General features: G+C 41.8%; 1 protein-coding gene across 1 annotated transcript in view; it reads right to left on the bottom strand.

The window, feature by feature from the left end:
• RAPGEF3 (Rap guanine nucleotide exchange factor 3) overlaps nucleotides 1-12278 on the bottom strand; it is a 764587-nt gene that overhangs the window by 316219 nt on the left and 436090 nt on the right. The window contains exons 9-10 of the mRNA XM_069653198.1: nucleotides 3117-3193; nucleotides 665-811 (exon numbers count right to left, since the gene is read on the bottom strand). Coding sequence (XP_069509299.1) covers nucleotides 665-811; nucleotides 3117-3193 — 224 coding nt within the window. The remainder of the gene's footprint in view (nucleotides 1-664; nucleotides 812-3116; nucleotides 3194-12278) is intronic.

Raw genomic sequence — 12278 nt, 5'->3', positions numbered from 1 at the left:
AAGAAAATATATTTTTCAATCTTTTCTTCTGAATCCTGCAGGGGTATTCCCTGATGAGCATGGAACTGTGAACCATGCAAGTAAGGCATTCCAATTGCCTCTTAATAGACTTCTTTTATCAATGCAAGCAAATGAGGAATCGGGCGTTGTCCAACCAGACCCTGTAGGTGACCGCTAGTTGATGCCGTTCTGCATCAATTAAGCATACTGCGCTCCTCCTGACTGCTGAGGGTCCTACTTGGGAGTTACATTTACATTCTGTAATGGTGGCCAAAATCACAGTCTATGCTCAGCACGTCCAGAAAGCTCAGACGCATACTGAGTTTTAGAAAACAGAACTCTCTAATGTAACCCGTTTGTTCTTTTTTCATTTTAATTTGACTATATTGGTTGGGGAACCTAAAAAAACACTTGCACTTCAAGTACAAATTAACTTACTTTGAAAAACAAAATTTTAAGGCTATTTTTAAAATTGGATTTTTGATGGCAAATTGTGGGAATCAGTTGGTTCTACTTGCTCCATGGATTCCAAGCCTCTTAATTTAGAAACAACACTGCATTTTTTTAATGGTAAGAGTTGGCTTCTTCCCAGGTGCCCAATTTCTCATCCTCACGTATCATTTAATAACAACAAAAACTGCACCAGTAGCGCTAGTTAACTCACCCTAAGGATCCGGTTGAAATCCTGCTTGTCTACACGGAGGAAGTGGCAGTTGTCTTCGCGTAGTATTATGGTGGCAGCCCGTGGTGCATCATTCACCAGAGCCAGCTGGCCAAAGTCATCACCCTCATGCAGAGTCGTCACCAATCCCTGAAAAGGAACACCAACATCAGACATTTCCAAAACTATTATATAGCCCCATTTTGCATTCTGCAAAAGACAAGCATATGCGAGACGAGAAGAGGAAAAGGTTTTCCAGGGTTTACTGATACATTAGAAAGTTGCCATTACATCCCTTTCCCCCGGTAACCTTGAGATCACATCTTTGAAAGGCCAGTAATACTGCTGGCCTGTGCCACTGTTCCCTTTTCTGCAAATTGAAAATAGAATACAAATGCCTTCCTTCCAAGTGAGTTTCTTGTAGCGTCACTACTGGAAATTAACTGAAAGCTCCTTGTCTCAAGTTGGATTTTGTGTAACTGAAATTGGATCAGTTCACTGCTGATAGACTTTGCAAAGACACTGGTGCTCCCACTGACGTACAGTCAGCGTGTACCCGTAGAGATGTTGCCACAGTGTAGAGGAGCAGCTGAATGCCGCTGCAGGAAGTCCCGCCCCCATTTTGCCTATATGCTGGAAACTGGAAATTGTGACATGCGCCACGCCAGTGATGGTGCCTATTGCACAGAGAGCCTTTGAGACGAGGTATCCATTGAGAAAACCTTATATGATGTATCCTCGTAGACATAACATTCTCTTGGAGGAGATCCCTGAAGAAGTATGAAGATAAGAGAAAGAGGCTAGTGACGTCACAAGAAGCAAGCGTAACACACTGAGAAGACTGGCTGAGAAGGGAATGCATAGACCTTATAGAATCTGATGACAAAGTCAAGAAACGAGAAGACCTTAATATGCGGGATAAAGGTTGCATGTGTGAAGAAGCACTGCAGAAAATGCATGCTGTTTTATAACTGTACAGATGCTGCAGCGCAAGTAGACTAAGTAATCATGAGCTGGCTATACGTAGTGAATAGACTGCAGGCGGTGCTGCCATTATACAGAATTCTGGACATCAGGGTTACATATTTAGTAAACTCAAACCCACAGAGATAGAAGGAATATTAGCTATGTGTGTGTCGCAGCAAAGAAGTAAGCTGAAGCTCGAAGGAAGATCAAGAGAGGCTGTCTGGCCTGGTGTCAAAGACTGAAGCAAGCCAAAACTGGTCATCAGTCCTTGAAGTACAGTGGACATGAGAAGCTGAATTAGCCCTTGTTAAGGTGCAAGGAAAGAACGCCATGAGTGCCAAGTTTATTAATTCAAGTCAATTAAATTCTGCAAAACAGGCCAAAATCCAGTCTCCAGTCACGAGAGCTGAGGATGAAAATAGGAGTGGATGTGTAGACCTAAACTACGATAAGGATGCACCTATACCCTCTTCTATTCTCAGGAGTAATGATATGTTGCAAGGCCAAGTTCAAAGACAATTTGAATGGCAGACGGCATGAGTGATGAGAGATGTTGGGCTAATTGGGTGCAGAGACATGGTCAAGTCCACCCGCCAGCACCTTGGGTCCAGATTACGTGCTGCTAGTGAGCCAAATGTTCCAGAAGAGCACTAGCATGCCAAACAATCATAGAAGGCCATATAACAAAGGGCCTTATAGTTTGAGAGTCAATGGTGTACCATTTATCTAATAACTGATGAGGATGAATAGCACTAGGGGTGGGTATAAGTTGTCCACCTGACTGTACAGACCCAATCACAATGCAATCCCTTATAGAAAGTACATCTAGATATTCCACTTCAGCCAACCACAATCCCATGTAGGTTTTCTTAGGTTGCCATATAGTATGCCATCACGTATGAAAAATATTTAGTACTTATGTGTGTTTTTTGTGCAAAATGATTGAAAGCATGATTGAACGTCCGTTGATGTCTGTTGTAACTCCCTGTTTTAGACAATTGAAAATAAAACAGTGGGAGACATTTTGCCAACTTCCAGAGCCGGTCTTGTTATTTGGTGTAAGAGTTATTCTGCATCACCTCCATTGTACAATGTGTTACCTCAATCAAAAGACCATATGGGTTCAACAGCTATTGGAACAATGCATAGCAGGTTAGGGCTATATTATGGACAGCATTCAGTAGAGGGGTTAATCACCAGTTAGTACCTTCCAGCACTTACTCCATAATGATGACTGATAGAAGCTGATAACACTAATACAAACTTCTATGGTGATATGAAATATTAATGAATTAATTCTTTAATGGCCCCTAATGGTTTTCAGAGCAATACGCAATTAAATGTAATTAGCACCGTCTCTCTTTCTCTCCCCCTCCACTCTCTCTCTCACACACTTTGCCTCATCTGTCATTCCAGCCTTCCTTCCATTTGCTTAACTATCCTTTTCCATTTCACATCGACCAGCTTTTTGAAAGCTCTCTATTCTTACCTTGCCATGGGTCACCACATTTACGGAACCCTTCCAGATGATGTACCATGATGTGCCTTTGTCCCCTTGACTGAACACTGCAAAAAAAATAATAAGACAGGGAACTCAACAACCACCAGCTTATACAAACTCAATCCTGGTCAGTAGATCCTGCGCTGCTGCATTAGATCCCATTGTGTTTTGGAACAAACAGATCAAGCAATTCCCTTAAATGCATTCACTGTACATGGCAGTAACACTATATTGAATCTCATTGCCCAGAACATGATGTAATGTCTTTGAAGAAGCATTGTATAAGCAGACGTGTTGTGCCATTATTGAAGAAGTTCATGAAAACCAAGGCTTGTCTTGTTCACCTCAGTGGATTATGCGGTTAGCTGGATAATGGCTCTGTATGCATAATACATTTACTATGGAACTATACCCACCACTTTTGCTCAGTCATCAACTATGTAACGTGTCGATCTTCATTGATCCAGAGATTACTCTTTTTTCCTCCTTATGGTCCAATGATGGTTCCTATCTGCCATGTCAGAGAGTGCCAGTCAAGGCCAGTGTCTGAGTCTCTGGACTTGCATAAGCTTAAGAAAAATCACAAACTTTTTCCTTGTGGCATTGAGAAGCAAATATATAAAACTTGCTTGAAGAGAAAATAACCAATTATATCGCTGTGCACCAACTTATACACACACCAGGCCAATGTAAGTCACATATGCTACATTTGTTTCATTTTTAGAAAGATTTGAAAGTAACCCCTGACCATAAGAATGAGACAACATTTTGCTTTCTATCCAAAGAAGCAACCAGGGTCATCTGTTAATGTAAATAATTAATTACAGATATTGGTAAGAGCTTATCATGTATTGGCATCACTAAAAAATCTGGATTTAGAGTAGATGACACCCCCATTTGGCCATCATGGAATATAACGGACAAATCACTTCTTTTATTATGACTGTTATTTTGTGAATTTCTCCTTCTGTTGATCTGAGAACATATGTGGGCCCTTAATGAAATATAAGTGCATCTCCTCACTTGCAAGTTTTCTGAATCTGGCCCAATGTATCTATATTAACTCGAGTGTCCTAATCAAAAATGAAACAAATCTCAATCTGCTATCAAAAGCTGAAGCAGTGCTCAGAGTAAAGTTTGGAAAACAAGGCACTTTGTTTTCCCTGAAACCATTAACAAGTATTGGTATGCTGATCTAATAAAGTTCACCAATTCTCTGAATGATTTGAATGTAAAATGCATTTATGACAAACTATGGTTTCTTAGCTTGGGCGTAGATTCCATCTGCTTCAACATTTTGTGATGTTGGACTTGTTGCAAATAATTTGAAAGGCATCAATTTCTCAGGAATGAGGTTTCTTTCGGAATGCTGGAGCAATGGGGCCTAACGCAACCACTATTCTCAAGGACTCAGGTTCACCCTCACAACACTGCAGTTGCATGTGTTTAGTAAAGAATAGATTTGAATTAATGTACTGACTATTAATGGTAGACATCAAACAAAGCTGTCATTCCACAATACAATATGTGCTGTTTAAGGTCCCTGAGATCCCAAATAGCTGAAGAATAGCCTTATTTTGATGATGTTACCTAGGGTTACAATTTGAATCATACATTACAAGGCACATGGTCAAAGGTGTATGTTCCCTCTCTCAATGAGATAGGGTTTACACAGGGCTCCCAAAATAGTTTTAAATGTTACCCTGGATTAGATAAATACTCAGGAAATTGGTCTACATAATCTGGGCTCATTTGTTGATGGTCTTTCAAAGGCCCAAAACCAGTACAGATACAGACTGGACTATGCCATGTTAGCTCTTCCTTTCAATCTGCCCACCTGCTCCCAAAATCCCTACATCTTAATATTGTCCTGCTTTGGAAAAGGCTTCTGCTTTTAGTTTAATGTGGTGCCATATTTCGTCATCAGTGGCATGCAGTTTATATCCAAACTTCTTTTCTCCTGCCAGACGGGTGTTCTTTGTTTTTTTTCCGAAAACCCTCTCCTATTCCTACGTTTTTTAACTTAAATATGCAGCAAACTCCACTTACACAGCATCAGTTGACACAGCATGTAGGATTGAACAGAGCCTGTGACAGATTCCCTTTACATTGTCACATCCATCAGGGCCTCCTGATTTCTTCTGTCAGTCCAATGAATTATCTGTCTCATAAATTGACGGGTCAGCTGTGAACTATCCCCATACCAGCAATGAGCAATCACATTTAAAACATGACATATTTGTGAAAGAGATATTCAGACTCATAAGTCTATTAAGAATCGGGAGATATCATTCATGTTTCTGTCACTTCATGCATGATAGAGTATTTAAGAAATGAAAATTATACATAAATCCTGCATTTTGTATGCATATTATTTGAATCATCACCATATTTTGCAAAAATAGGTATATGGCCCCCTCGTGAGGTTTCCTATGGGGGGCAAAGTTATAAGGGTTGTCTCAAAATGTGTGTAAATCCGACCAGTAGTTTTTTTTAAAAACAGCCAAAATTTCCTGATTCAGGATCAGAAGACATGTCTGGGCCAATGAGGGGGCATCATGCTGTTTGTGGACATCGTACATACCCTCTGATTGCATGCTCAAAAGCGTAAGGTGCATCATATTTTATGAAACGATCGCCATGTTGAATCGAGGGACAATGGCTGGTGTCCGCGGATAATGCATTGGGGAAAAAGTCTGGAAAACACATGTCTATTTTGTTCCTCGGGCTGACTTGATGTTATTTTTTATCATTTCTAGTGTTATGTTAATGACACACAGCTTTCTTTAAACTTCCCTGAACTTATTTGTTTTCCTCATTTTTTTATCACTGATTGTCTGACCGCCATTGAGGCATTGTGTGCGGCTAACAATCTCTGTCCCAATGCCAGAAAGACAGAGGTCTTTCTTATTGTGACACCCGTGCCCTATTTTTCTACTACCCTCTGGCCGCTGTCTTTGGGCCTTCTACTCTCACCATCCAGTGCGGCCAAAAACATTGGGGTCATTTTTAAGTCCTCTCTGTGTTTTACTCCTTACATTTCTGATCTTGTAAAGAAAGCCCACGCTTTAGCTTGACTTCCTTATAGACATTGTCCCATTTCTCATTGTCCCCCAGAGGCTAAAGGTCTGTAGAGCCCTGCTCCTGTATAGCAATAGTCTCTTCCTTAACCTCCACCTTTGTTTCTTTTATGCTCCTTTTGGCTAATCTAGAATAGGGCTGCAAGACTTATCATTGGTGTCAAGCACATGGATCATATCGCTGCAGCCCTAAAATGTGCACGTTGGCTTCTGCCAACTGCAAGGATGAAATTCAAGATCTGTTGTATAATTGACAAGGCTTTCTGGGGCCTGGGACTACAAGGTGTCAAACTTTGTTTCCCTAAATACTGCCCTGCTAGAGCCCTCTGCTGCTGTAACTCCAGTACTCTATTTGTCAAATGCTTTGTTAAACAGATAGTGGGAGACATGTCTCTCTCTCGACCAGTGCCTCTGTTTGGAACAGCCTTCCTGCTCCTCTTATACTTGAGCTGGACTTCCTTAAGTTCTGGAAAATTCTGAAAACTCTGCTTTTGTATTCCTGTTTTACTTAATCCCTGCTATTTTATACCACTGCCACTAATACTGGTGGCCTGGTCCCTCATGAACCTAGCAGGTTCCAGGTGTTGAGGATGAGTCAAAAGCCTCTACCGGAAGTCCCGCCCCTAAATTGCCTATCTGTTGGGAACCAGAAATAGTGACAACAGCGACAACTGTAATGATGCCTATAACACAAGCAGCCTTCAAATCAAAGTATCCATTAAGGCAACCATTCATTATGTATCCAAGAAGAGATGACAGCCTCTTAGGAAAGATCCCTGAAGAGCACATAAGGACGGATGAAAGAAAAGACTGGCGACGTCACATGAAGCAAAGTGACACACTTCAGAAGAGATGACAAGAGAGAAGATGAATAGACCATATAAAATCTGATGACGAAGTGAGAATTGAGTACATTTTCATATATGGAATGATGATCACACGTGTGAAGAGCACAGAAGAAAAAGACCGTTTTATAATTGTACAGATGCAGTAACGCAAGGAGATGAAGTAATCATACTGCTGGCTATGCAGTGAATAGATTGCAGCGATTCGCCAAGGTGTGTGTATATATATATATATATAATGGAAAAAAGGAGGAAAGGGCGAAACACACTCCCGCAGGCACATAGAAACAAGTGGCGGGTTCAGTGGAGGGTCGGAGAAGAACACTGCAGACACAGTGATAGGTTAACTGATGTCTTTAATGTTAATCCAAAATATTAAAAAACCAAATGCATCGTGCAGCACACAAACGCACGACACAAGGCAGCACATTAAAGACAAACAGCAGGACGCCTAGGTGGGACAGCCTGCAAACAACGCGTTTCGTGCTAAACTGAGCGCTTGATCACTTGAGCGCAGATATAATATATATATTATTGAAAGTTCCACATTGTATCTGGGCAAACTGACCCTGTGAATAGAAGGGCTGAAAAGTGTGGCACAGCAAAATAAGCCTGGCTGGAGATGGAAGAAGAATTAAGGAGGTCTGCCTGTCCCAGCCTCAAGGGATGAGGCAGCAGAGAAACAGTTAATTATCATGAAAAGATACAATGAACAAGAGGCGAGAGCCGAGCTCCTGTTAAGGTGTGGCGGAAGGACAATGAGTGCCAAGTTTTATTCATTTAATACTATTAAATACAACGAGGAAGCTCAAAACGTGGTCCACAGTCACATGGTCAGATGAAAATAGACTTTGGGCGAACTACACCGAGACCAGAAGATAAAGTCATGCTCACACTCCCTTTTATTCCAAGGAGCAGTGCTACTTTCAAGGCCAAGTTCAAAAGACTATTCTCATAGCAAACAGCTTGAGTGATGATGGATAATGGGCTAATTGGGTGGGAGGCATGGCCAGGCCGAAACCACCAACACCTGGGGTACCAGCTTGCATGCTGCTAACACGTGGAATATTCTAAGAGGGTACAAGCGTGTCAACCAATTATAAAGGGTCATGTACCAAAGAGCCCTATAGTTTAGAGATCCAATGAGACATTGTGTATTTTATGACGCTCACAATGACTTGCACTAGGGGTAGGCAGAGTTGTCCACCTGACAGTAGGGACTATAGAAAAAGGGGGGGCTAGTTGCCTTCTTTTTTGTTAAAGAGGGGCTTGACTCAAAAATGTGTTAATTACAGGGAGAAGAGAGAGTCATAAGCTACCCCTATTACACCGTTTAGGCTGCGGTCGGTTTTCAAAAGGCAGGAAGCTAGTTTGTAAATGCTAGCTATCAAAAGTCACAAAAAATGGGAGAGGATAGAAATTTTGTTTATTCAGACATACATATAGAATATAGAATTCATAGTAAAGAATACATAGTTTGAAACGAAAGATCACATGCAAGCCTCGTTTGGCTTGTAAAAAAAAAGAACACAAAATAAAAATGGAAATGAGTACAAAACTGTTGTTACATCACAGTTTGGTCGGTGAGGGTTAGTAACATGTATTGTGGATTTCAAATACTACAATCAGATTTGTAGTATGTCATAGTGGTCGACACATTGTTATTGGTGTTTGTGGTTCGGCGGGTATTCAACCTTCACTGAGTAGAAGGGTCCGAACTTCCATCAGGACGTGTTTGGGAATGCCTATTGGGAGGGAGAGGAGAGTATGTCAAGAGGAAGTGTGACCACACGGGGGAATCCGTATGAAAAAAGTACTGCACTATAGGAAACCTACCTATGTTCTGTCAACGGTTGAATTGAATTCAGGAAGACAAATAGATCGGTCTGGTATCCATGGAGGTAATCTACAATAGGAAAAAGATGCCAATGAATGCGCCTGGATGGAATGAAGGATCATACTTAATGGAACAAATAACTAGAGTATAGCATACCTTAGTTGATGGTATGCGGTCCAAAATGGAAATTTTATTTCGAATTGTTTATCACACGGGTACAATTGCCGTGTACTTGGAGGCTTATTCAGCTTAGAAACTTTGCCTGTGCCGCTGTGTAGGAAGGAAAAGGATATAGTATACTGGCTAAAGTGGTGTTTTTGCCTGGTGCTTAAAAACGATTTCTAGAAAAGTGTCCTTATTGTTTAAAAGGGGCTCAAAAAGGGTGGTATCATGTTGAATTGTGATTTCCGTGGGCATTGTCAATAGAAAACCGGGATTTAACGGTGCAGAACCTGAGAATATCCAGTAAAGCGTGAGGGAAGTTCACGTCTGTACTGTCTATTGTTGGTTGTACGTGATTATGGTAGTAGTTAGGGCTAGGGCCTGCCATCCGATTAGGTATGTGCTCACGTTGCGGCGGTGGTTTGGGCTAGAGTATGCCAAACAAGATGGTGGAATTTAGTTTGAGCGAAATAATCGCGGTGCGGTTCTGTATTAACAATGATCTAGCTGAGTGATTGATGGGTCATGGCGGGCTCGATTTCTTACCTGAAAAAGGAGCATGAGGCGGATAAACATCTACCTTGCGAATCTGAAAACCAAATGGTTACTAATGGAGATGGCACGTAGTGTAAATACATTTACGGCCGGTATGGCGCATGCGTAATGGCGGCATTACTAGGGACGCTATGCTATGCCTTTTGAAAACCTACCGCAGCCTAAACGGTGTAATAGGGGTATCTTATGACTCTCTCTTCTCCCTGCACCTGACAGTAGAGACCCAATCACAACACCAACCCTCATAGAAAGTATGTCTAGAAGTTCCCCGTTACCCAATCATAGTCTTACATAGGTTTTCTCTTTAGAGTGTTACCTCATCTTAAAGTGCCTCACAGGTGATATATCTAGTCAACACCAGTACACCCCCCTGCTTCAGCACTGCCTTTGCAGGTCTACCACCTTGCGGCTGTGTACCACACCTTTGTGACTCCTCTGCCACAGCAGGTAGCTAGTGGTGTCCCACCTTGGCATGTGTCATCACTTTCCTTCTGGGCTCCTATCAGAACTTGGTAATCTGTACTCCTTTTTCCATGCATGCACTTGTTTTACTGCACAATGCATATGGTTATTTATAGCAGCAGTGTGCAAAGGGTTTGTAGAGCATTTTTAAGTGGCAGTTGGTGTGTGGAAGTTTAATATGTTTATAGAGTTATATGTAGAGTATTTTAACTGATTGGTGGATTTATGTGTGACTGTTTGTAAGCAGGCAATGGGGGGTGTTACAAACGTAACAGTAAAAAGGGTAGAAGGCCAGCAGTTGTGTGCAGGTGCAATCCGTGCTATTTAATAATGCAGTGTAGAGAGGGAAGTGTGGAGAGCATGCAAAGTCTGGCATGTCCATGGATTATGGTCCTAACTGTATGCTAGAGAAAAGTGTTTGGAACAGAAAAATTGTTTCTGTGCTTTTTTCTTTTTCTCTAATTTATAATTGTTCATTATTTCCATTCTCATAGTATACAATGCTAATGGGAATGATGGAGAATCTTATTGCGTCTAACTACTTTACTGAAATATGTAAAGTACTTGGAGTCTATAAGCTTTTTTTTTACTTCTATTTTTCAACTGTGAAAGGTGGTTCCAACAGGAACCTTTTTTGTGTTTTTTAATTATGTATTTCCTTGTCTTTTTTTGCAGGAGAGTTGGGGGAGGGAAACAGGGGAAGGGACACCAACTACATATATAGAGGGGCAGCTGGACAGGGGAAAATGTTGGGCATCTGTAAAATCTAAGGTAGGGGGCATTGTTTCTGATGCTCCTCGATGACAGCCTCGAAAGTAGTTTGAAACAGCTCCCCTCTGCAGAGTGGTGTGTTGCAGCATATACAGAGTACTGTTGTCTTGGAAAGATATGGATCAACAGCCTCTTTTACAGCTTGCAAGGTAGCTGGTGGGAATTTGTGCCACACAGAAGTAACCTATGTGGTGGCAGTACTGGTTGAGGAAGATGAAGTAGAGAAAGACAGCATATTCCTGTTGTTTATGTGTTTGAGGCGTGCTTATTTCCCCATGCATGTGCAACATGAGCTGAGGCCAAACCGTAAGGAAAGTAGTTTAACAACATAGGGCAAGGTTAACGTCTACATATAATGCATCATTTCAATTTTAAAACTGACTGTCAGTGAAGCAAGGAAACTGGCCTAAATATGTCAGTGAACATAAACAAGTGGCCTAGATATGTGATGGCATAAGTGATGTCATCAATGACATTTTGTGATGTCATCTTTGATGTCCTGGGTGTTAGTCTTAGCAGTGCACAGTGGTGTCACAGTTTATGGTTGCTTAGCTTACCATAACTGGCAAATTTCAGGAGTTTTCGGTTTTACTTGTAACCATGACGTCCCTTTAACAAAGATTTTTCAATGAATTTCATGGGTTTTTAAAATTCACCCTAATTTGCTACAACTTCCTAACGTCTGACATCCCCGCAGGTTTCCAGACAGTGGGCCTCATCACGAGTTGGGCTGTATTCCCGGCTGTAATACCGCCGACTGTAATAGCCCTAGCACCGACCGGCCCGGCTGTATTACCGCCGGATCACGAGTTGGGTGTTAACGGTAAATCCCCATTCCCCATTGGGTCCATTGGATTCAATGGGGCATTTTCAGCGCTAATTATGCGGGCTAATACAGCCAGCGGTAATACAGCCGAAAACAGGGGATTTTCACCTCCAGAGAAAGGCTGGAGGTAAAACAGCCCATTTAGCACCCAACTCGTGATAGGGCCACCCCTTAAATGCGGCTGTAATACCGTTACCACCGCATTTAAGGGCTACAGCCCAACTCGTGATGAGGCCCTGTGTCACAAGACTGCACATGCACGCATGATGATGTGTCTGTGAATGTGGCCACATGCTGCGAAAGGGTCCATGCTTCATGAACAGTTTGGAACTTCATTTTTATTTGATCTGGGAAGTTTTAAAGTTACTGTTTACCCTTGCACAGCTCCTAGACTTATTCTTCTCCATCTGCAATCCAGGAGAAGCACATCCTTCAAAGGATATTAGCAGAATTGCTATTTATCTTCAAAAATTAATAGCATCAGCTATTACCATCTCTTCTCCCCAGGAGCCATCACCACCAGTGCCACCACCAGCTGGATGGCCTACACAACGGAAGAAGTGCAATCATGCAGAAAACAATCAATAGGACCAGGAAGATGAAGTAGAGGAA

The sequence above is a fragment of the Ambystoma mexicanum genome, chromosome 3q, assembly GCF_040938575.1.
Source record: "Ambystoma mexicanum isolate Mex_15411 chromosome 3q, UKY_AmexF1_1, whole genome shotgun sequence".
In the NCBI taxonomy this organism is placed as follows: domain Eukaryota; kingdom Metazoa; phylum Chordata; class Amphibia; order Caudata; family Ambystomatidae; genus Ambystoma; species Ambystoma mexicanum.
Note: the sequence above shows the minus strand (reverse complement) of the source record. Positions and strands in the feature narration are given on the sequence as shown.